General features: G+C 35.8%; 1 protein-coding gene across 1 annotated transcript; it reads right to left on the bottom strand.

Moving 5' to 3' along the window:
* Nucleotides 1–618: 618 nt before the first annotated feature.
* Nucleotides 619–25,976, bottom strand: LOC117330142. The gene is given in 20 exon segments (XM_033888362.1): nucleotides 619–2,626; nucleotides 3,154–3,367; nucleotides 3,924–4,017; nucleotides 4,658–4,993; nucleotides 5,745–5,909; nucleotides 6,244–6,471; nucleotides 7,016–7,093; nucleotides 8,918–9,202; nucleotides 10,316–10,657; nucleotides 10,823–10,984; nucleotides 12,739–12,900; nucleotides 13,131–13,224; nucleotides 13,738–13,815; nucleotides 13,817–14,209; nucleotides 14,211–14,513; nucleotides 14,515–15,517; nucleotides 16,045–16,188; nucleotides 16,678–16,775; nucleotides 17,161–17,376; nucleotides 25,896–25,976. Coding segments are annotated over 20 exon segments (4,605 nt in total). The 3' UTR covers nucleotides 619–2,497.
* Nucleotides 25,977–27,438: the final 1,462 nt, after the last annotated feature.

Here is a 27,438-nt window from a genome sequence, read left to right as displayed (position 1 = left end):
CATTGTATTGTGTTATTGACTCTACTTAGTTATAACTGAAACATTCCTTAAAGTTTTTGTGAGCGAAGACGTGATTTATTTTAACAAATATTAGCAAATATTTCATGGATGCATTTATGAAAAGCAGTTATCAGAACATTGTATTATGTAGGATTATATATTTCATAGCACAAGGTATGCTACGATAATGTGTTGTGTTTCTATATGTATTCTGTCACCTGCAACACACAAAGATCATTGCAGTTAAAAGCAGGTGAAATGTAAGCTTAATCTGTTCTCATATTGATATTACACGTAATGCAAATGATTAGAGAAAATGTTAGGAGACCCGAATAAAAATTCCCGTAGGATGTGTCTTAATATGTTTTGATGTTAGTTAGAACTACACAATCTATGTCTTGTGATGTGTTCGACACAAAATGTCACGCGTATGAAGTGGGGGAGTAGGGTAAAGTGCCTTTCCCTATGGCACAACCACGACATCACAGGGCGTCCGTATCTCGGTCACACCAGTAAGAGATCGAAGTACCTACCTCTACTACCTCTAGTCATTTCCGGAGGTTGCTTAGGCTGGACATGTGCTGTATCCCAAATTCCAAGATTTAATAACAAACTATGCATTGTGGGTATACTTTATTATAATATTACACTATTTCCTTTTCACACTCGATAATAAATTGATTTATGTGAATATAACTTAGACACAAAACCAATCTCAACAACAAAAACAAAAACAAAGAACAGCAACAATTAATTCCGTGTAAGATAACGGTATCACAGCTATGTAATATCGGTCAGTGTAAAGTCATATCATCTACGGCACTGCTTTCATATAGTTAAACCTATAACAACATGATACTGATAAGGTTGTAGTTTTGGAGGGTTCGGATTTTCACGATTTCAAAAAAAGAAAAAAAAAAAAAATTCACCAAAAAATGAAGTTCGCAGACATTATTTATATTAATCGGGTCATAATGTCCTTGTTTTTGATATTAATTTCTTTTTCCCCGTTTTAATCACTTCCTCGAAAATAAGAAGAAAAATGAAGTCCCTCGAAAACAGTATCTATTAATGTAATTGATAAATATATCAAATAGCACTTCACATATTTAAATGTTCATGAAACATTAGAAAACCTCATAAGGCCTACCCTAAAATCTCGAAAAATCTGAAAATGTATAGAATCTTTTTTACGTCAGAATTGACCTTATGTGTGAACGATTTGACTAGAATAGTGATAATATAAATGTTAGCCTAAACTAATCAGCTATTTTGAAGAACATCTTAAACTACCTATTGATATCAAACAAAATAAAAAGCCGCCTTATAATTCTTTAAGTGATATGGTAATGAACGTGTGCATATTGATTATTTTTACTACATGCTGGTATAAGACTGAAATGGTAACTTTCAGAATCGATAGTATTGGATGTATCTGTGGAATAGGCTGTGTAAGGCAAATGCTAGCACACAAAATATTAGTGGTCATAGCTGTACTGACAAAATCCAATATTTGATATAAACATTAAAATGGTACCACTTAATTTCGAGATTTTAGGGTTTTGATATAAGCTTACTTATGTACATTTTGATTTTGGTGAGTTAAATCTCATCGAGATTTGCAAATAAATGGAAAACCCATTTCAGTCAATATTCATGACTTGAAATTGGTAATGGTAAGTGATAATGTTAAGGTATTTTAACTAACATGATGGCTCGGATTAATGATTAAGTAACATTGATAAATTAGATATACAAAATAACGTATAAAATCACAAAATATGAAATAAAAAAAGTAGTAGTTCTGAATTGAAAATATTAAGATTTAAACTTATGTGACTTGATCGGCATGATATCATACGCATCATTTCGGCAAGTGTATAATGATATACCGATACGGTTTAGATGTTAATGCTTGATTGTAAGTCATAAAGCTTGGAACTGAATCACCAATCATCCTCATTTCCTGCCTCTGTAGGGAAGATCAATTTTTTTATTAAAAATATGAAAAGATGTTTTATGGGATTTACAACTTGTGATTTTCAGTAAAAAACAGTCAATTACAAATTCCATAAAAGTTATATATAGTTGGAAAGTTTATGGATTCAGAAAAGGTGCGTATTTCTGTAGACTATGTATGAATGATGTTTACAAAATCAATTTTTCACGATATTTTCTTATCAATCAATATTACAGTCATATGGTATGGCATCTAATTGGGTATGTTTGCCGTTTGGTATCATGAAACAATGAACTCAAATTCGGCTAATAGCTGCATCTACATCAATCATGAATCCCTTTCTATCCTGACTCTAATTAATATAATTAATCATGAATTATGATCTAATTAGTAATACGCACTAAAACGCTCTGTACGAATTGTCTTTGTTCCTCGACACAATACATTTTGTATGTCATTATAATGTCGCCCGCTAAAACACTACATATTATATGGACGGATTACCCACATGGGTAATATTTTGAATGTCAGTTTTTCCTACTCCAACTTTGCGCTCCAGGAAGAGAACATTTCATTAAGGGAATCATTCCTCGAGGAATTGTTGCCTCCATGAAACTCAGCCATATGTCGCTGTAGTTCAGCGAGTTTCTGTCGAATCTCTTCCTCCTAGTGAAACAATATGGTTAAAATTTTAATCCGAGATTTCTCTCTTATATCAGGTACTAGTAAAAACAAGATGATGATGATGATGATGATGATGATAGAATGTATATATGGCACATCATTGGTGCAGCAATGGGGTTTTGATATTAGTGATATTTATTTTTTTGTCATAAGATTGGAGGTAAAGGAGATAACATTGTATGTATTGGCATGTACTGTAATCTTTAGTATTGAAAACTCTGACAATTAACATGTTGAGTTATGACTATCGATCGTTCAGTGTATATCATTCAAATAGATCTAACTTGATAAGGTATAGACTACCAATATAAATTATGAAAGACTACATAGAATTGAAAGTAATACTTAATTCTAAATGGTTTTAAAGGTAATTTTATGGGTTGAATACTTAATGCCTTTTTAACCTAGCTAATACATATATTTAACGGTCCTTGATTTTTTTATTGTATCGTCATTGGCTAATTTAACGCTAATATTACCATAATAAAGGTCACGTGACGTATACTTACCACAGTTTCATTCCCCTTGCGGATCTCATCAAGTATGTTAGTGCGAAGGGCGTAGAAGGACGTTTTAATGGCAAGTTCTTTGGCGCGAGATCTTGTACTCCCGGCACGTGACGGAGAAGTTGATGTCGATCTCGCGTTTCTTCCCGGTGAACGAGATCTTGCTCTCTCACGTTCAGACCGTGCAATCAACAGTGTTTCTCGTTCCATGTCCATCCTACAAGAGATCGATAAAGTAATAATTGTATACAAATCAGAAGTGAAATAACTAACAAATAAAACGATTTTATTTTCTATTTTTAAAACAAACCACGAGGCAAAATAACGTAATAATTGGTATCAGGAACTTTCATTAGGGTTTAACGAAGTTGACAATGTAGCGAACTCTTTACAATTCCTTACTGCAGGTATCTCGTATACGGCAAAGGTGGATTTAGAATGTGATACAAACGTAGTTATTCCAAAGGAAGACATTTTTCCCGGGCGAAAATTTTCTATTATTTTTCCGTAATACATAAAACAACACTAGGACAAACGGCAGAGATTGACCTGTGGGGTGTAGTCTTAAAATGTCTGTTAGCCTGTTGGGTGTAGACTGAAAATTGTCTGTTAAAATGTGAGGTGCACACGCATACACATAGAGGGTTATTGACGCATTATGTTGAAGACAAATGATATTTTGACGGAATGAATAGTAAATGCACTTTTCAATTAATTACAATATAACCGATATAATTGCTGTTACTTTCTTGGTTGAAATAAACAGTTAATACCTCGCCGCCTCCAGTTCTCGTGCTGATATCTCTGCTTTACCTATCATAGATGCACACATTTGGTCCAATGATCCTGACAGTTCATCGAAAGCACCTTTTGCAAAAATGAACAAAATCGTTTTAGTAAATGATGGCATACTGCAGAAAAATATGATACATGTATATTCAAACTTATTCACTGTATGCTAACATTCGCCCTCGGACATTCATAAACAAAGCGAGGTGCGAAGTCATGTGGGAACAATATCAAAAGTTAGTGATGAGTACGAATTAGCATTCTCAGAGGTTTGTCGCTATTAAGAGAAAATGTTACACTCTCGGTTAATATAGGGTGTGACAATGCGTGAAGTTACAATTAATAACTATATCTTGCTTTCCCTACTTTATTATTTTCCGTTGATATATAGTGTAATTTACTCTTGAAAATGTGTTGTTTTTTTTTATTTCTTTATACTGTTATAACGAAATACGCCTACATGAAGAGAAATTATTTGAGTGGCTTGAAAATAGTTATCAAGATTACATTGTATATAGCTGTTTTATATCTTTTGTATAGTTTGTCGCATTCTGGTTTGGGACAAACATCCCTCTTTAAAATGATCATTGAAGTGGTTAACATATAATAGCATTGACATCTGTTAATAAACGGAAATAACGTCAATTGTTGTACTCGCTGATTACTGCTGGCCATTATTTAACGGTTTTGGTTCAACTACTAACTTTGATCTACGTACTTTTCATTTCCGTTTCGGCACCAATCATTTCATGCTGAAGTAAGGTTGTGTTACCGAGATCTTCTCCGAGACTTTTGTTTACTTCCGGTTGTTCGTTCAGGATCTCGTTAAAGCTCTGTTCGCTTTCAATGAGAGCTTCCCAGTTGCGTCCGATGTTCTTTGCTGCCTTGGCCATTTTCCTACACATTGTGTTGATGTGACGTAATCGTTGTATCTCGTGATCGATGTCGTCATTTAGTGTCTCGTCAACATGTGCTGATTTGTCTTTCATCACTTTCCAGTAATGTTTGAACACGTCCATCGTCCGAGACCGCCATGAACGGTGTCGTTTGTAGGCTATGATATAGAGAATATCATCAATGTTAACTGTGCATAATTGCTGTGTTTGAAACCAGTTACTGCAACGCATTACTATTGATGTACGCAAAACTTTAATTTACCTAGGTATGATTATGTATACGCTTGGTATGCATGGAACTTTTACGTTTTCTCAAAGAGTTTTTATGATTAAGACATTTTTGTTATAAATGTACAGGTACATATGCATGGCTTATGTTATCTAAAAAAACAATAGTACATCCTTTTAGTCATTCGTTGATCTTAGTTCAGGAAAGTTCACATATATGGATATCTATCGTACACCGGCAATTTTCTTATGTGTCTGTTGAAAATTAAAAGAACAAGCTCCGGCCTGACAATGTTAGATAACGACACAATACCGTGCTAAATCTATACTCATGTGATATTTCTAATACTTGCCTCAGTAACATTTACATCCGGACAACTGTCCAAATGCAAACATATGAAATAATAAGTAAAAACTGACTTATTTTGATTATTAGCTTACTGTAAACGTTGAAAACGCGAGGGGGAAATTTACGCTAATAACACTTAGTCCTTTTGATCGCGAAAATTCCCCGCATACGTATTATTTTGATATCAATTTGCATAATCTCGAACTACAAACGAAGGTGGATCGATTGGGAAAATTACCCCTAGGTGTATGGCTTACATATCGAAATCGCGAAATATACAATTAACCCCCCACGAAATAACCACGTTTACAGTATTACATGTATAATCTCACCTTCTTTCGCGCATGTCATGATTTCTAGTTGATCCTCTGCAAACGAGAGATCCCCTTCTTCTTCTTGAAGCTTCATTCGTTTGAAGTCGTTGATGGCCTCCTGCAGTGTTTCCGTCTCTGTCAATCTGCTGGCCGACCTCATGTTGTCTCTCACCATACTCTTAACTACACAGTGTCGTGGACAAAGACCATTAGGATTATTGTAAAGACTCGACAGAAAAGAAGCAAATTCAAGCAGAGACAAAAACAAGACAACTGGCATTTCTTCATATTAAATACACTTTACTTAAGATAACAGTGTCGAAGAAAAACAGTTAATTAAGAATTTAAAACAGAGCATTCGTGAAACCATTGTCTTAAGGAACATTGTGAACAACAGTTACCACACAAGGCATCAGAGATGACATTAACTTTTAAAGTAGCCAAAATAAAAGTTGATGATTTATACCTACATATATCCTTGCAGTTGTGTATGGAAACATTATTGAAAAAAAACTACCTTTAGTCAGGTTCTCTTCTAACTCCAACTCTTTGAGAGCATCCTCTGCTGCCCTAAAGCTTTGCTCGGCGTCACCTTCTTCTGGATTTCCACCATCCTCCTCATCGTTATTAATTGAGCTGTACATACTCGGTACAGATATCCTTGTGGGGGTGGTCTGGATGAATGAGTTCCCTTTCTTAGGTGTGCTGGTCACACGGTCTAGTGGCTCCCGGGGTGTGGACGTTTCTGGGATGTGAGACAGAAATGTAGTGTCAGAAAGGATTAAAGCCAGAGCGAACATGCTATTCTAGTAATAAGTTATTGCTAGTGCAAGCAAAATGTGACGCTATTTTCCACTCTGCAGCATGCATGATACAACTTTAGACAGAGTGAATCAAAATAACGTTTTTTGAACATTCGTGTTAGTTTACTTTTCAAGGATAAACACAAATCGTAACATAGCTTTTTTATTCCAATACCAGTTTTCTGAAATGACAAATATTTGCTTCTGATTTTGCGGTAATATATATAAAAAAAAAAAAAAAAAAGTGAAATGATTGTTAAAATGCTGCAGTATTTTTAAGGCTGATAGTGTTGATTATAAATTAGGTTACAGTGACTGGGTCTTCATTTTTTACTTATTTAAACCATGCGACTCAGATGAACGTTTAGTTGTGGTTTTAAACCTGCGATATAAATTTGGAGTAAATAACAAATGGTACTTGTAATGATTGCTGTCAAATACGTCACCTTCGGTTTACATGTACATTTTGTTATACATTCTCATTACCTGGGGCAAACTGTAATCCGCTGTCGTCACGGAGGATCTGCACACCACTATCCCGCCCCAGGGACCGATCTAGGTTGACTACATAAGGAAGCATTGTTAATAAGTTAGAACGTATAATAATTAGGTATCAGGCAGTAATATTGGCTTAATACCATGCTCCAGCAATAAATATGGATATAGATATATCAATGTACTTAGAGATTAAATATTTCCATATAAGGAAATAAAGGTATCCTTACCCATATACATATTATTACAAAGCAATAACAGTTTGTTATACATATTTTCAAATATTATACAATATTAGAGTATTTGGATACATTTTATAGTTAATAAAGTATGCAGTTACAAGTAACGATTTAAGGTGGATATATCTGTATACACTGTCCATGCAAAAGAATAACAAATTCATTAAAAATATATATTAATAAAAAATATATAATAATATATAGCGCACCTATAAGCATACACTACCATTGCATGCTTAGCGACTATCGAGACAGTAATGTTTAATTTGCGTTATAGCAAAGAACATAAAAGTGAATTATTTTTTTACATTTAAGATACTTCGTAGACTATTGATGTCTTTGCGAATCATATGAATTATGGAAGTTCGTAAAAATCAACTGATTTGTATTATCGTACCGTACAACGACCATTTGTTTTTGGAAAACAATCTCATGGCTTTTATAAGCCTTTATACAATATATGCGTCACTAAGAATATTTGCATTGATATCATCGTTCTTCAGGCAAATGTAAGTAGAACATGATAACGTTTGTCAGATACAAACGTGTCGTGAACAGCCTGTTTAGTGTTAGTCTGGCTGGCGTGCAGAATTGGTTGACATTTCTTGCAAGTGAAGCTATCTTTGTATGACGGCACATCTTATTAATTTTCGTGGTTTTACCAAAATCAGGAAAAGATGACTTTTCACAAATGAAATAAAAAAGAAATAATAATAATAATAATAAAATAAAAAAAATATGTAAATAATTTTCTACTTTAATTACATTTTCCAATGATCCATTTTTGGCAGTATTGATAACATTTGACAGAACCTCATGGAAATAACTACTTTTGCATTACTGTATAAAGCATGCTACATTAGTGGATACTTTAGTTGTGGTTTTGAGTTATTTATAATTTTTGTAATTTATAGATATGTTCGTTGATTAGAGATTGTAGCATGTGTATACATATTGATGGGTTCGTAAGACACTACAAGTATGGAGGCGTGCTGCTGTCATAGCGCTTAACCATATATAAAACAAATGAGATAAACACAAATATTGATACAGCAATAATCACAATACATTGAGGTGAAATGTTTACAACACCAAACGAACGAAAATTAGAAAAACAAATAAAAACAGCGATACTGACGTAATGTTAATGTTATATGCTTATAAAACATCGCCCACGTACCTGGATGGCGAAATGTTTGGCACAATCAACAAATTTAAGTGACAAAACAACAATACCGACGTGAAATTAGTTAAATGCATCTTTGTGGCATGAATGAACGCAGGGCTTATTAAATGTCATGAATCACATAAAACCGAACTAATGATATTTCATGATAGCATAAAACAGTGCCCAACTTGATGGCGATATGTTTGGCGAACTATCAACTACATAAGATAAAAGTGAAGAAACAAATGCATGAAGGAAATGTAACAGCAAATTAACTGAAATAAAGCAATGAATTTTTGAAGGAGTGTATAATGATCAATGCAAACCGGCTTAATGATGGCAGCAATATGTAATGAACGACAGGAATATGCCTTTGCCGATAAAATCTTTATTCCAACTAGGTTCTGGCGTATGGTCGCCGCGTGAAGCTGAGAACCGCTTTCGTTACTATTGCCGTAGCCAAAAAATACAAAGCGTCTTCCTTACCTATACTGCCTAGGTGTGGAACCTGATCATCTTGTGTGATGTATATATGAACTCCACCAGAGCCGTTCAGCTCTATTGGTTCAGATCGTGAACCAGTTTCATCTGTCTGAAGGCAAGCGTCTTTTGTTGTATTTAACACGCATGGCGAGGCAACGTCCATTGCATTTAATTGTTCAACACTATCATCTGCATCCAAGTTAAGGTCACTATTCTTTTCATTTTCTTCATTCTCTTCTTTTTCTTCTACGGTTTTGTTTTCTTCGTTGCTGTCTTGAATGTCGTTTTCTATTCAATATTTCACATGGGGTCAAAGAAACAAATGAAGATGATTTATATGAAAAGCTCACATGATGAAGATGAGTGGGGGGACTAGCATTATTAACTGAGATATGTTCACGGTGTTTTGAATTTTTAAAGATACTACATCGCCGACAGCTTATATACTGCTTGTCACAAAATAAAACCCATAAATTATATATTTATATAAGTATTTAACAATACCAACAAATATCAATATTAACCACAGGGTCCTGAAATGATGACTTAGGTGGCCGAAAATTAAATACATGCACCAAACCGTTGTGATACAATTGATTATTTATACATTTTTGATTTAGCAATATGATGATGAAAAATAAATTGGAAGGTGGATATAGCGTAAATTGTGTAGGTTTTGGTAAGTTCTAAAAATCTGATCATAATTACTATTTTGTCGGGTTGATAGAATTGTTACTTAGATGTAGTACGCATTTTATTTAGTTTAAATGAAAATATCTCAGTAGATAATTAAGTACATGTATTAGGTATATACTATGTGAAGTTAAGGTGATCGTAATCAGCACAATCGCAAGACCATCAGAGTTAACTTCCCTTTGTATTAAGGTCATCTGCAGATATTGCTATAGGTATTTTAATTCGATTCTGTGGATTTTAATATTATTCCTGTTATCATGTTTATTGAATTTAACTGAAGTGAAACTAAATTGACATTAAGTAACTAAAGATTGGTCTTGTGATTGTAAGTGAAGTAAGTATTAAAAAATCAAATGTAAAATCACAATGTGACACAACACGAGTGGTCACGTGATATTGGTTATGCACACAGATTTGTGGTACCTTTACATGAACATTTGGTTGTAGAACCTCCTCTCATGTAACAGGTGTCTGCACCTGTACAATCAGGTATTTCACGTGTACGATATGTCATTGTTTCTGAAATATAACCATTTATTATAAAATCCGGACACTTCAAAGAGCGAAATAGGTTACGCATATGGATTAAGCGGTACTAAAGTTTTTAAATAGGTAAGGTAATATACAAAATAAATGTTGTCAATGTTAATAAGCGATATAGTAAGCAATATTCACGTGACACTTTACCACGGGATAGTGACCTACCTACTGATGAGAAGTCCGGTATGGGCAGTTGATCATCCTGTACGACATAGATGTGAAGTCCTTTGTTTTTGCTTACTAGGTGAATCGGAGCAGTATCATTTAGGCTTCTATTGCCAGTGTCAAAACTTCTATTTCCAGCGTCATAGCTCCTATTTCCTGCATTAAAGCTCCTGTTCCCTGCATCAAAGCTCCTATTTCCTGCATCAAAGCTCCTGTTCCCTGCATCAAAACTTCTATTTCCAGCTTCAAAGCTTTTGTTTGCATTTAATGGCTGCTGGTATGTTTCCCGAGGCTTGCTTACAGTTGCTACGATCTCTTGCTCGGTAACTTCTTGCTTTGGGACTGTAAACCAGCATATATTGTCTCTTGTAAGAATGAACTTTGTGAATTCAAAATCAATTACACATATTACTATATTTGCAGTTAATTTACTAGACTTTCTGAAAATAGATTGACCACAGAGATGATAGCAAAAAAGAATGCTATGAATAACGTATTTACTGTTACCTTTTCTTCCCAGCATATTTGAGAGAATTTCCCTTGCTGATGTTATATCACCATCTTCCTCTTCTAATTGTAACGCTCGGCACTTCTCTAGAGCGGCCTCTATAGCTCCTCCTTCGGAGGCGCGGGTGGCCCTTCGTAACTCCTTGCGACATATTATACGTTCTATATAAAAAACAATGATTGCAACAACATTAATATTGTACATAAAATCGGGGACATTATTTGATATGTCTTTAATAATATTATTGTACTAGTTTTTTTTATTTGTGTCCTTACCAGGAAATATTATTTATGAAAATACTATTTTATCTAATAAGAAGTAAACAGTTAAGAGTTTGGCTTACCTTCATCATTGACACATATTCACGTGCATTACAGACTTCGCCTTCAATTTAGTTTTATTTTTTTCTGTCTTAACAATTCCATTAAGTTCAAAGTTTTGCAATCATACAAGGAATTATCGGATATTGTTTTTATATATTCATTACCAATTGTGGATGTATTTAATCCCCGAATAGCATTTGTTGTAGAAGGGAGGAAATGTGCCCACTGCAAATTCAATGTGAGTTTGAGACAGGAATGGTTGTTAATATGATATTGCAAGATGACCTTACACAAAGGTGTATTGAAACAAGTCAAGCAAATGTATTTTGTTACGTACTCATTTTCCCACCTGTAAATATTGAAATAAAGTCGGTATGACTAAAGGATTATAAATGAAGATAAAACTACGAAAGTACTGAGTACAGACAGATCTGTAATAGAACCGCAAAATTGATGAGGCTAAAAGGGAAAGATGAACACGAACACCCATGTGGACATAAAGAATAAGACCAGATGTTTCAGAAGGGTACGCGCGTCGCCAAAACCCAACACGTTACTATAATAAGTAATGTCACGTTCTCAAAGTGAGAACCTGGGTAGTGAAAATAGAACCACAAGAGTCGCAAAGAAGAGTGTTTCTTTTTGTCTTACGAAGAGTTATACCGGGATAAATCCCAAATGAGATAAAAATATTTCGAATCATTGTTCTGTGTTTATAAGCCAGCAATCTACATCTATAGGGCAACTCCTTACATTGGGATAAAGTTGTGGAAACTACGCACGTTGAGACAAACGAACCCGGGAAATAGAGAAGAATGAATGTTACTGTAAGAGTAGGGAAAAATTACTCTCGTTTGCTTAGTAACGTTAACAACAGTACTTTAAAATAGGGTTCATATGGAATTAGAAGTTGGTTATGACAGAGAATTTCAGTTTTCCCATAGTATCTCGATTGTCTAGAATACACTTTACCTATATATACCTGCACACAATTCAAACAGTAATAAGGTTGCAGACATTAAATAATTTCATTTATTCATTTATATCGTAACTTAAGTTTTGTAATTAAAATATTAGACATTTATAGCAACTCTACAGCATTTGAATAAATGGGTATTATTTTCAACATCTTATCTGAATGCATGTGCATTAAAATACCTGAATTATATATTCATAAATACAAGTTGGAATATCCTATCAATAAGATATATATAAGTATTTGGTATAAGTTACATAAATAATTCTTCCATCATCATTACTCTTATTCACGTGTTACCGGATAGCTTCAAAACTCAACATTTTACCTTACATCATCGCTCTAGGGTAAAGGACACTCTCAAAATGAGAGAATGAAGGAAATTATTTAGCTTTGTAGAATATATTGCAGAAAGTTAATGTTCTGATTACAGAAGCATCATTGGGGAATTATTGGCCAATTTCAAAGTATGTTTTACCTTCTAAAAATGAGCAAATGCGGCAAAATAAGATTGTAGTCCTGATTAAATGAAAACTGTCTGTGGAAGACGCTCAGGTAATTACTAATCAAGGAACTAGCGAGTCTAGGCCGTATTAAATTAGGATTGAAAACATACCCTCCTCAATTTCCAATTCTCTCAACACTGCTTCGCCGTTTGTGATTTCGGCCGCCATTTTCTCCGCGTTGACCTCTCTCATTCGTGTCAGCCATTTCAGAACCTTTGTCCGGTCTCGTTGCTTGATAGCTTGCATCAAACGCTGGGTAAGTCGCATTTGTTCTGATAAATTGTCAGTGAAATTAATTATTTCTTCCCGTTCTATCTTTTTAGTTTTCCGCACATCAAATCGTATAATTAATACAACTACATTGATATCTTACTATATTCTGATTATATTAAAATGTTTGGTACACTGAAAACTAGCCGATCATATATTTTGAACTTAATGTGATCACAACGTGATATATGGCTATGACTATTCTCATATTATTGAAAAAACATATGCTTACTTTCTTCTTCAAGGGCTCGTAGCTCATCCAATGCTTTCTGGAAGAGTTGCTCTTGTTTCATTTCAATCTGTAGAGAATCCTCCTTGGATACAACCTACAAGGTAAATCCAATTCAATTACACTAACAGTTCTAGTAAATATATATACATTGATCACATGTTTTATTGAAATAATGGAAAATAAATCAAAATCGTGTATTTTGGAACAATTGTCAAAGTACAAATCAGAAAAGGGAACAAGGATTGGATTATGATTAAGTTTATCTCCAAGGGGTGCTAATTTTAGTATTCGTAGATAAAATAAAATCGTTACACATTTACTTTTTTCTCAATACCTTTTGGTAAAACTGGGAAATTTTAAACTATGAAAATATATGTAGTATACTGTAAAATGAAATAATCAAGGGTTCTTTCTTTCGTGGTCACAAGCAATTTATATATTTCGTTGCATAAAGTTTTATGGATAACCCAAATATAACAATCATACAATTGTTTTGTTTTTTCAACTAAATCTATAGTATTTATTTTCGAATTTCTTATTGCTTATGAACAACGAACATTCCATGTTATGACGTATCAGATGGACTGAACATCAGGCAGTAACCCACCTCGTAAGTAAAGACTCTAAATGGCACTTCCTCCGTCCGACCAGTGGCCAGGATTTCTACCATGTCTCCGGGTGGTCCCTGTTCGCACGTATCCCTCCCAGAACCGTCCGTCCGTCTGTTTCAGCTTACATTCAGGGTGGTCTTTCACCGCGACCGCACGGGCCTCGGGCATGGCCAGAGACACTTTGTGTACTTCGTGTGCCAAGAGGTAGAAGGTCCGTGGTGCCTTGAGTCTATAGCCTAGACACCATTCGGGAGCTGGAGTCTGGATCGGGGATGGCATTCCAGTAAGTGTCGGAAGAACAACGTCAATGATTTTAACATAAATAGGTATACCTTCAGCACTGCTGATATTTGGTGGTCGTGCAAACACTGTGAGTTTGTATGATCCGTGCTTAGGGAAGATGCATGTGATGGTCACAGTGTCATCCTGTGTATCACACATGACGTAATTGTCATACGCCTCCTTCTTCAGTCCCCTCCTCAAAAACAAGTGTGGCGAATACGTACACACCTGGGGGTCTTTTGATGTGCATTCGGAACTCTCCTGTCACAAGATTACTTATGTACGATGGCCATGGGTCTTCCTCAGAAAAGCCCATCTTCCGGAAGTCTTCGTTTGGTCCGAGATGATTTCCCTCCTCTATGTCAGGAAAGGGTTTTGTTTGAATTGGTTCGTCCTGGCAGCTCACAAGGTAGCTACATGCCGGAGCAAACCTGGTTTTCTTATGCCTTTCTTTTGCAAGGACATTCAATGAGTACTCACCAGGTTCAGGGCAGTCTCAAATTGATTGCCATCTTTCCGTTTTCTATCGAATGCATGATATGTCGGCTGGATACTGGTTCGTCTTTTTCTCCCCGAATGAGGTCATGACGGAACTCTAAGTCTTTCTGTAAAGTGAATTTTATTTCTGCATCTCCGTCTTCCGCCTCTACCTCCCCCTTTTTGTGTGTGACAGCAGTCATCCCCATATCTTTGGTGTCCTCTCCTGGACCCCACTCCTGCCTCATATTTGGTGGTAGCGGTTTACAACTGGCAGATGTTCCAGTACATTCTATGATGTACGTCACTAACAGAGCATGGTGTGTTTCATTAGTTTCACTTCCGTGTAACTCGAACAGATACTGACCCTCCACTGGGCACCTGATTGTAGCGCTAATGTCACCCTCCTCGATGTCACGTTCCAGAAACACGTATCTATCCAGGGTGTTTCGCGAAGTAGAAGCCACCTCCCGGCTCCCTTTGGATCTGTACAGTTTATAAACAAATGCCATGCTCTTCTTCTTTTTCATTCCCAGTACAAACGTGACAATTCCATCTGGGCAATGCACACGGCACGTTGGATGGGATCTAAGGTAAAGGCCATGTCTGAAGAAGTCTGATCTTAAGGCGGCTGCTTCCTTTGCTTCCTCATACGTCAGTGGTCGTGCCAGCAACTGGAATTTCTCATCGTCTGGAAAATGGTCGTAGATAAACATTTCCGGTTCAGTCAAGAAGTAGTAATCCCGGAACCGCACGTGCGTCTTGAAAGTTCCTCTGTTTTCACGCATGGCACGTCGCTGACTGACTTTGCCGTTTTCGTCTTCGATAAGACGCCAGTTGTTCTTCAGAACGCCATACGCCGCTTCGCAGATCCAACGGACGTCCATCACACGCCATTGTCCATCCAGGAGCACAACTGTCCATGTTTTTTTCTGTTCCTTGAAATCGTCTCCGACCTCGTATTTTATTGTGTTCCGAACGCATCCCGTCACAGCGAAACACTTAAGTCCGGCGTGTCTAGGAGAACCAAATGAAATTATATATGTATGGAACGCCACATGCATGCTACTGTATACCACAGGGACCTGGCACACATGACCTACCTACGGTACCATTATATGTGTTACATGTAACATACTGTACATGTCATTAATATATACTGACTGTGGGTTGGATCTCAAGTCCATCTACATGTGTCACGTTGTTCATATAAATACCTTCTCACTGTGGGGTTGAATGCCAAGTCTGGGGATTCTATATCAACATTAATGAGTACCAATTTCCACTTCATAACTAGCAGAGTGCTTTCTTCGTAACAGGAGCGTAGAATAAGATATATATCTATATACATATGATTTTCATTAGATTGTGTCAAAAGATAGTGCACCTTAAGGGAAAACGTGTGACCTTATATTCGATTGGTAAAACTGACATGATATTGGGTTGATTGACGCTCTAATGTGGAATGGTTTTAGAAATATTAATAATACATTAATGTTTTATAATTTCACCAGTAGCTACAGAAAAGGCAAAAACATATTTACTTGCAAAGAACGTGGAAAAGTTCATCATAATCAATTTCACGTCTTCGTAGTTTCCATAGGTACATCGCGGTGGATTCCGCGTGGCTCCATGTGGATCGTGGAAGGTCTCTGATGTAATCGTCGTCCAAGCATCGAGCTAGCCATCTTTAAATATATATGACGTGTATGTACGAATCATAAGTGTAATTACATTTGACATTTTTGACATTTTTATGTAATATGTATTATATATGAAATGACCATCTAATCTAAACGCTCAAAAGGGGAACGGTGAGCAGGTTATGTTACATCTTTTGTATTCTCTGAATATTTGCTAAACGAACATTCTCGTTCGGAACTCCTCATGTGTTCTTCACAACAACTCGGAAACATTTTTATTCTATGCAAAAACATCGATTCCCGAAAGACGAGACAGAGATAGCGTAGTTTAAGAAATAAAATCATTAACCTTAATTAAAAAATATCGATAGATGAAGGAAACGATGCCCTGCCAATAGTACCATTGCTACAGAAATGGCATTGTTGTTTTGTTTTCGAGAAATTCCCTTGTCACAATATGGAAGTTTATGCATCAAATCTGTATTGTAGCATGGGTAAGCATGTAATCTATTTCGCTATTCCTTTTTACATTACCTCGTGAGAACTCTGGCCTTCTCCACGTCTGTCTCGGCTGGGCGAATGAGGAATTCTACTAGAAGTGCAATACGATGAGTTAGGTAGCTCGATCCGGTCTGTAAATATAGAGTTTTAGTTTTAAATTAAAAATTAATCATACATATATAATAATTTCGAGGACCAATGTGTTTGCAGTAACTTTATGATTCTGGATCGAAAAAGGCTTTCAACGGTCATGGGCAACCAAATAGTCACATAATAATGATGTTTACAATGCATGTACCAAATTGTTTCCGGGCGCGCTCTCTGTCTTAACATAATAAAAAAACTAAGAGACAACATGTTCAAAAAGAATATAAAAATATTAAGCTGTGTGATGAAAACAAGCGCGCTTCAAGCATTAGCGTGAAAACTATGTGTGTTGGCATAAACGTGTCGGTTTTTTTTTTACTTCACATGAAAACCGTTTTGCCAAAGTGCTTTATCACATGCAGATTTTACCTCGAGTGCATGCGTGTCAAGCTCATCTAATACATCGTCATCCAATAGTCCTTCTTTTGATATGGATGGTGGGCAGGGGAGGGGATTACCATAATCGTCTTCCGGTGACTGCCATTTGAGTTTGTGGTACACTTCCTGTGCCTCGCTGAGTAGTTCAGGTGTAGGTGGCTCTCGGTAAAACCCCAACTTCCGCAAATGTTCCTTCAAATCATCTTGCTACAATTTGGAAAAAAAAAAGAAAAAAAAGCGTTCATGACAAAAAGTTAAACATAAATATTCAATGATTACTATCTTTTTTTTTCTTTTTTTCATCACAATGTGACAACTGCCATATTTATTGTGGTATCAATCATATTGTTTACTGCTACTAGTATCTTCCACCTAAGTATTCTTATTGTGACGTCATATTGTGTCACAGTAGTACTGGAATCAAAATGTCTACTTAAAAATGCATGACGACAATCTAAGGAAGCCTAATCTTATTTTATTATAGCGACTCGGCATTCATAGTAATACCACAAAAGTGGTCTGAATTCGTTTCCATTCCATATGCGTAAATGCAAAACTAAAAATTGTTATAAGTTTTAAGAATCTTCAAAACATAAAACGTATACAGAAGACATTAGGACCTGTATATACTATACTTAACCGACTCGGTTTGGTATGTGTCACAGCCATACGAGATAAAAACATTTGGCGAGGAAACAAATACTTAATGATGTGCCAAGGTCAAGATCAAATCTCTGGCTCTGAACAATTTGTATTAATTTAAATCTGATTTAATTGAATTGATTCCCGCCTAAGTTGAAGTATATGCCAATGCATAATTCTTAGAGATCCGCACTGCATTGATTTATAACTTTGACATTTTTTTTTCCTGTTTTAAAGTAAGTTGAATTATATTGGCTACTTAGTTATCTTTTACTCGTTATAACTCGCAGTACATCAAAGAACCAAGGTATTCCTACTAATTTAACGGTTTCTTCCAATTCGTCTTAGTTTTAAAGATGACGTACTTAGAGTGATAGATAAAGGTTCGTTTAATGCAAGTCCAAAATCCAAGATGACAAATGGATGCCATCTACAGAAAATGTATTGTCATGAAAATATAAACATTCAAATTCTGGGGTTTTTTTTCTTCAAATTTATCAAAAAAATCAAGATTTTAGTAGATTATTTAGAGCAGAGCCTCGTTAGCTCGAAGTCAGATTTCGAGATAACCGAGAATATATTTTACATAAAAAATTAGCATCGGAACTGAATGTTTACTTCGAGTTCAGCAGGGTTTTCGAGTTATCAGAGTTATCGCGGTTTGGCTGTATATGATTTCCTCAATGTTCCTAGCATCACTGACGAGTCCCGATATTAGGTAATCTAGATATTTAAACGGAATGTTGGAAGATTTGGAGGACCAGATACAACAGAATTATGAAAAAAAAAAAAAAGGTTGAATACGTATTCGATTGTTCACAATGTTTATTTTGTTATCGGGACGTTAATATCATGAACTGCTGTTTTATGAATTGACCCTATATAATAGGTTGCAGTTGATATTGTTGATTAAATATCGCTGATATTGTTTTAAAATATACATGTATAAGTTTTGATATATCACCCGGTTTTCCCATAGAATGTAATTTACTGACTGTTAAATGAATAAGCTGTTGAGTGCAAAACGCGCTGAATTGTTGTAGAATTTCCGATACATTTTATCTTCTAATTTAAAATACAACCACGTTTTGTGTAAATATTGCTCGCTGGCTGTCCTACTTTGATATTTGTGTGTTAATGGCAGAAACGGGTATTTAGGGCACAGTTTTTAAATGTAAGGATCAATGGCGGTATTGATTGAGCTATCGCACCTGCACAGGTATGTCATATACAGAATTACCTTGATCGGTAACGATCAATGATAACAATAGACATTTGTGTCGGACATAATACACAAATCGACTTATTGTTTTATTTCGTCTGTCTTACAGCGCTGATACACCACATACCCGCCGACTATCTGACGCGGTAATCTCCGTAATGCCCCGGACAATCCCAGGGTTAGCTTAGTATTTTAGGGATTACTTGGAAGTCTAAATTCTATTTAGGTTTTTCACAATATGAATGCCATATATGCCACAGGGAATCAAACTCTTCGTAGTTTCTTTTGCTTCCAATACGTGCATTAAGCATTCTCATACTTTCTCTACTGGTAATTTTGTATCTAATGCAACTGATTGTTGAATGAAAAATATTAATTGACATGGTCAATTAATATTTTTCATTCAACAATCAGTCACTGCAAAGACCAATTAAAAAGGTTTATACAGTAAATAAGCAGGTGACATCAGTGGTAACAGCTGTACTTCACAAGTGTGACTAATATTTGGTATCTTTCACGAGTGTGACTAATATTTGTTATCTTTCACGAGTGTGACCAATATTTGGTATCTTTCACGAGTGTGGTTAAGTTTTGTTACCTTTCACGAGTGTGACTAAGTTTTGTTATCTTTCACGAGTGTGACTAATATTTGGTATCTTTTACGAGTGTGACTAATATTTGGTATCTTTCACGAGTTTGACTAATATTTGGTATCTTTTACGAGTGTGACTAATATTTGGTATCTTTCACGAGTGTGTCTAATATTTGGTATCTTTCACGAATGTGACTAATATTTGGTATATTTCACGAGTGTGACTAATACTTGGTATCTTTCACGAGTGTGACTAATATTTTGTATCTTTCACGAGTGTGACTAATATTTGGTATCTTTCACGAGTGTGACTAATACTTGGTATCTTTCACGAGTGTGACTAATATTTTGTATCTTTCACGAGTGTGACTAATACTTGGTATCTTTCACGAGTGTGACTAATATTTTGTATCTTTCACGAGTGTGACTAATATTTGGTATCTTTCACGAGTGTGACTAATACTTGGTATCTTTCACGAGTGTGACTAATATTTGGTATCTTTCACGAGTTTGACTAATATTTGGTATCTTTTACGAGTGTGACTAATATTTGGTATATTTAACGAGTGTGACTAATATTTGGTATCTTTCACGAGTGTGACTAATATTTGTTATCTTTCACGAGTGTGACTAAGTTTTGGTATCTTTCACGAGTGTGACTAATATTTGGTATCTTTTACGAGTGTGACTAATATTTGGTATCTTTTACGAGTGTGACTAATATTTTGTATCTTTCACGAGTGTGACTAATACTTGGTATCTTTCACGAGTGTGACTAATACTTGGTATCTTTTACGAGTGTGACTAATATTTGGTATCTTTCACGAGTGTGACTAATATTTGGTATCTTTTACGAGTGTGACTAATATTTGGTATCTTTCACGAGTGTGACTAATAGTTTGTATCTTTCACGAGTGTGACTAATACTTGGTATCTTTCACGAGTGTGACTAATATTTTGTATCTTTCACGAGTGTAGCTAATATTTGGTATCTTTCACGAGTGTGGCTAATATTTGGTATCTTTCACGAGTGTGACTTATAGTTGGTATCTTTCACGAGTGTGACTAATAGTTGGTATCTTTCACGAATGTGACCAATATTTGGTATCTTTCACGAGTGTAACTTATATTTGGTATCTTTTACGAGTGTGGCTAATATTTGGTATCTTTCACGAGTGTACTTGTAGGACTCGTCAGTGTAATAGGCGATTGAAATAGATAAAAGGAAATGATGGAGAGGTGACAAAATGTATCATGGGGTTTGTGCGACTTCTATTCCATATTTTGAAGTTTTTATAGATCGACTTTGAGGTAAACATCTAGATTAACATACTTTTGACTTTTGGCATAATTTGCGAATCCCCGAATGACGAAACATGTGTATGATACAGATTTATAGCCATTATCCGTTATTTAAATATGCTTTTCACTTGCATGTGTTTTGTGCAAATCTTTATCCTTGTATTTTCAAAAAGGTAAATCACTTTCGATTGTGCGCTGCATAAAAATTAACTTTAATCGCCGCTAGTTTTGTGTGATCCTTTGTACTAGTTATCGGAGATTAAACGATTAGACAAAAATTCAACAATCCCTGCACTGATACGAAGCCCTTTGCCATTTTAATCCAATAACGTCGCTATGATTTAAAACTCAGTTACATAAGTAGGCTTTGGTTGCTGTTTGTGTAGAATGATCAGATTTCAAATGTATAGCCACACGATGCAATCGACATGAATTATCATTCGAGGGTAAAATATTTAATGAATATTTAAGATAAGCATAATTTGATGGCAAACATTTATTGGCTATTCTAAAAGCAATAAAACGCACTCAACCGTGAAATTCTGTATCAATGATCTCTAGATTGCACGTTTCTCCCTTTCAATCATTTTCTCTCTTATAATGTATACTTATTGTAAGAGTTTTGAAGTTGTGACGTTGATGTACGGCTGACTGAGGCTTTTCGCAAGGTGAGCGGAAAGATTATTGACATAAACAGGATTGGCTGAAATAGCACTTCTAGTAACACTGATGATTGTATCGCTATTATTAACTCTGGTAAAGTCAGGGAACATCATACAACTAAGTCTCGCGTAATATCACATTTCTCAGGTTAACAATTCCTTGTATTAACCTAAACAGGTCAACAACTGTTTTGTGATATGAATTTATCCCGGATTATATCGACGTATGCATCCTGATCGATGTTTGTGTTTGTATATGTATGTTTACAACAAAATTTGGTAGATGAGTGTCCTAGATACGGTCAAAACGTTTATTTTCAAGCCACACATGTTTTGATTGATTGATTGATTGATTGATTGATTGGTTGGTTGATGGGTGGGGCTTTTCGTCCTTGTTCCGGTTATAACGGAGCCTATGACACGAGTGACAATTTTCGTCTGCCATTTTTATATAACTATAACCCTATGATCGACATTCCTTCTCTGTGATTGGTCAAAAATACTCGGGAAATTCCCTATTACTATTTACAGCCGAGGTCATTAATTTGCGATGTTAGCCTCTCATGCAGGAATTCGTCGCTTTCAGGTTAATATTGCATTTTAGTCGAAAACTTTGAGAGGCATCGTAGCCAATCACTGAAGAGGAGTTTTCTCAGTCATGTATCAAATAGTAGCAACTTTGGTATAATCACTTATGACGTAGTACTATATATATAGCTGGTAAAAATCATGAACACAGCGCCATCTAGCAGTAATATCAAATATGTGCAACATAGATGGCTGTAATATTTAAATCAACACAGATAAAAATATTGTTTGTAGATGTCATGAACACCAGAATCACTCGTACATTGTATGTGCCACTACAAATAATGAAAATGGTGATTGCATACTGCAACACGAACGAATGCGTCGCTAGAAATTTCACCCAGGGGAAAATATGATAGAAGTAAGACTGATGATCCCCGTGTAGTGTAATGGAACCCATTAAAAAGATACGAAACTAAAACAAAGAAGCTAATAACTTTAAACATTTAGCGATTGATTCAAAGTATTTATTGTATCATAAGCCATCCTCAATGAGTATAACGATTTCGCTAGTTCCGCAGATTTTGTAATTAGCGTGTATAGCATTCATACACCAATAAAAGCCTCTTATTGTGTCACACATACTCTAAATATTTAAATGAATTCCTCGAGGGAAAGATCGATAAACGACTTAATGTACACCTGACCAGCCCCCGGATAGAGATATGTACAGTATTACCCAACCATTGACCTGTAATCCTTATAACAATGGAAACACTTAATGAATTAAAGGCCGTGTTTAATAAGTTATTTACAAGTTTTGATTGAATATTGACCACTTTGTAACCGCAGGTATCTAAACTCGTGTAGTGTATACAGTGTGTACTAATATCGGAGTCGGCCATCGGGCTCCGGAACCCCAGAGCTACATTGTACGCGCGCCGTGCTAAGTAAACGCGACACCCTTAACTCGTAAAGCATGCTACCGCCACTTCACTGCTTTTATCAGAGCAGTTTAACAGGTAATCAAAGATTAGTTACCCGACAATACTTCCAATAGTTCAGTGGCATTATTTCTGTAATGAGATTTACAGCGTCTCAAAACCTTTTCACATGCCGATAAAGGAATGTCCTTAGTACTATGAGGCGGTGTCCTCGGAGAGTTTAAGGTTTATATTTACAAATACTGTACCAAGCCCTCTCTTGGGAGGTATGGCTATTTATTGTCGTCGAACTGAAACACTTTCATCGGTGTGCTTTCAGCCTTAAGTTATATATTGCATACGTATATTCAGAAAATTAATTAAAAGGCCACAAACGTATGGTTGTATTAGTGGTGGTATTTGTTATACGTTGAGACTGACTTCACTGTGTGATGGTTGTGATCAATTAAAGTAAGTTTACCATCGCGGGAAAGAATAATTATATATCGAGCAAAATCAGTAACGTAAAAATATATAGAGTACAGTGCGTCATCGGCCGTTTGGCAATGAAACGTGTAAATGAGTGTAAGAATGTATGAAATTATGGCTCGTGCAAGGTGAAAACCTCAACATCTATAATTAGTTAACGTAAAGTACAAATTCGACCTTCGTGTTATTATACCACGTTCTAGCTATATTATGTTAACAGAACAACAGTAAAATACACAGGTGAAATAGGAGAAGTTGAAACCTTGTTTCCAGCTCTCTCTCTATACGAAATACTTAGCAAAGTGTCTTTAATACCTAAAAGTAGACTATTTACAGAATTATACCACTTTGTGAAAAAAATGATAACGATTTTAAGCTTCAAATTTTCGCCTTTCAACACTCGGTACTGTGTCTTGCTGTTATTTGCTGTCTTGACCCCCTCCCCCCACCCCATCCCCCGGCAGAAGAATAGAGACACCCCACCCCGGCCCCAGTCCCAAGCATTGTGATGCCCAATAGTCCCATACCACATGTTGTTGAAGATTCCTGTTTGGTGATACATATATTTTGCAGTTTTCCTTAAGAGAAGTGGTTTGCCTGCCAAATTTTGCTCTGCTTTTGCTACAAAAGAGGTGATAAATGATTCCATACCAACGAACATATGAATTTAAAACATTAACATAATTAGTTGTCCCATTAGTGTTTCAATCAATATTTTGTATCATGTATAATTTCAACAATATCAATAATACCGGTGATACTATTAATATACTTGTTTTAACGCACAATCAAAGATAGGTCTTTAGCTTCCTGATAGAGTATCTCTACCTGAATACATATGCACTTAGAAATTCCGTTTGATATTTTTTTAATTGTTAAATTCTATTTGCAAGTCTTAAAATCTTCTATCAGGGCCACTTTTGGACCTTTGATAGTAAAAATGTAAATAATTTAATTACAGAATCTAAAATCACTTCAATATAAGGGAAAAAAAACATATACAGATATGTTTGAATACCCTTTGTCGAGTCAATCGGTGCGCTGCAAGGCAGTGCAAGACACGTAGTTTCCAGCCTATATTGAGCAGAGTCATTCGATATTTCAATAGGCTTCAATAGAGATTCGAAAACCTGTATCACTATTCCCGGAGTTTCTAGTCTATCCGAGTATTTGTATTGCCGTTCCCGGAGTTTCTAGTCTATACGGGAACTTGTATCACTATTCCCGGAGTTTCTAGTCTATACGGGAACTTGTATCACTATTCCCGGATTTTCTAGTCTATACGGGAACTTGTATCATTATTCCCGGAGTTTCAAGTCTATACGAGAACTTTTATCACTATTCCCGGAGTTTCTAGTCTATACGGGAACTTGTATCACTATTCCCGAAGTTTCTAGTCTATACGGGAACTTGTATCACTATTCCCGGATTTTCTAGTCTATACGGGAACTTGTATCACTATTCCCGGAGTTTCTAGTCTATACGGGAACTTGTATCACTATTCCCGGAGTTTCTAGTCTATAAGGGAACTTGTATCACTATTCCCGGAGTTTCAAGTCTATACGAGAACTTGTATCACTATTCCCGGAGTTTCTAGTCTATACGAGAACTTGTATCACTATTCCCGGAGTTTCTAGTCTATACGAGAACTTGTATCACTATTCCTGGAGATTCTAATCTATTCGAGTATTTGTATTACCGTTCCCGGAGTTTTTAGTCTATCTGAATACTTATACCCACCATTCCCGGAGTTTCTCATCTCTCCGAGAATTTATTATCACCTTTCACGGAGTTTATCCGAATACTTGTACACACAAGTCCCGGAGATTCTATTCTCTTTCAGTACGTTTACTCACTATTCCCAGAGTTTCTAATCTATGCAATTATTTGTATTACTGTTCCCGGAGTTTTTAGTCTATCTGTATACTTATACCCACCATTCTCGGAGTACCTTGTTTATCCGAATACTTGTACACACAATTCCCGGAGATTCTATTCTCTTTCAGTACGTTTACTTACTATTCCCGGAGTTTCTAATCTATGCAATTATTTGTATTACTGTTCCCGGAGTTTCTAGTCTGTCTGAATACTTATACCCGCCATTCCTGGAGGTCTTATTCTATCCGAGAACTTGTATCACTATTCCCGGATATTCTAATCTATTCGAGTATTTGTGTTACCGTTAACGAAGTTTTAAGTTTATCTGAATACTTATACCCACCATTCTCGGAGTTTCTAGTCTATCCGAATACTTGTACTCACCTTTCCCGGATTTTCTATTTGATCTGATCATGAGTACGTATTCTCACAAATCCCGGAGTCCACTATTCCCGGACATTCTATTCTATTTCACTACGTTTACTTACCGTTCCCGGAGTGTGTGGTTTATATGAGTAATTTTCCCCTTGTATCGTATATCGAGGCGATCCATGCCGGTACCGGGACATTGCGGAAACTCTCTAAAATCTTACAAGGCTTTCCTAAGAATATATCCCAATATTTCCACAACTATTTCTCAGTACGTGTATATCCGTTTAGAACGTCGGTGCTGTATAAAGTGTCACATTGTGACTCAATGTATAAAGGCACTACATTCAAATCGGTACAATATTCATATCTTCAAAAATATCTTTCCCCTTCAAAGCTATATTAAATTGACGATAGCATTAGAATATTCGTTTATCAATTAAATAACTTTAAAATGCTGATCAGCTGATTTGTATATATTAAGGAACGTACGCGCGGTCAATAAGTTTGTGGTGGGTATGCATTCCTTCTGGTATGTGGTGTTGTACGGGTACAATGTATAGTAATCAGATAATCGTTCTAATCTCCGGAGACGAAGCGGCGACCATATTCCGGAATCGTCACCACGATCAACACTAGTGATACCGTATTTGGAATACACTGATTCACATTGTTTCCCCATTATGGGACATTTAACATTACACACCCGTACAAACTTTATCACATCACACACTTACATCAACACATCAAATTACACATGTATTGGTATATTTTTTTTATTGTAGTAAACAATTGATGTTTCCCCCTTTGTTTCACAAAATCGATTAAAATGCCATTCATAGATAAAACCAACACGGTTCTGGTGTATTGGTATCTGTAAATTAATTCATTATTGATATTCCACCAGGGAATGTCAACAATGATGTTTGGTAGTATCTCGACTGATATATGGAATTGACAATATTGTAATGAGGCCTATTGTTATGATATACTATGACACTTCTCTCAAGTGAATATTGGTTTCGATGACCTGGTATTGACGCTAATTTCTATGGGTGGCGAGTACCAGATCCCTATGTGTTCTCATTTGTACCGACATCAGAGGTGTACATTACCAAATGTAGGCAACAAGAATAAAAACAAAAAATGACAAATCTTGTTCATAAAATACTGTATAATAGACCTGTGCTGTTTCCAATGAATGATATTGAAAATAACAATTTTGAAGTAGTCTGGTAATATAAAATGATACATTCTATGATCGACACGCAAAGGTTGCGAGAGACGCATTTTAATGTGGACGTCATGATTTCTTTTGGATTTCCTTGCTATATTATCGAATGATATGAAGTCAGATGTGTTCGATGCTCATTGATATGGCCGGTTATATGCTCGTTATATGCTCGTTAATATGCTCGTTGATATACCCGGTGATATACCTGGTGATATGCCCGGTTATATGCTCGTTGATATGACCGGTAATATGCTCGTTATATCTTCGTTGATATGGCCGGTATTGTGGCCGGTTATATGCTCGTTGATATGTTCTTGATATACCCAGTGATATGCTCGTTATATGCTCGTTGATATGCCCGGTGAGGCCAGGTTGTCAAACCCTGGCTCTCAGTTTGAGTACGGAACATATCTTGGATTTGACCTAGA

Source organism: Pecten maximus, chromosome 6, assembly GCF_902652985.1.
Source record: "Pecten maximus chromosome 6, xPecMax1.1, whole genome shotgun sequence".
In the NCBI taxonomy this organism is placed as follows: domain Eukaryota; kingdom Metazoa; phylum Mollusca; class Bivalvia; order Pectinida; family Pectinidae; genus Pecten; species Pecten maximus.
The sequence above is the reverse complement of the archived record's forward strand: the minus strand, read 5'-3'. Positions and strand labels throughout refer to the sequence as shown.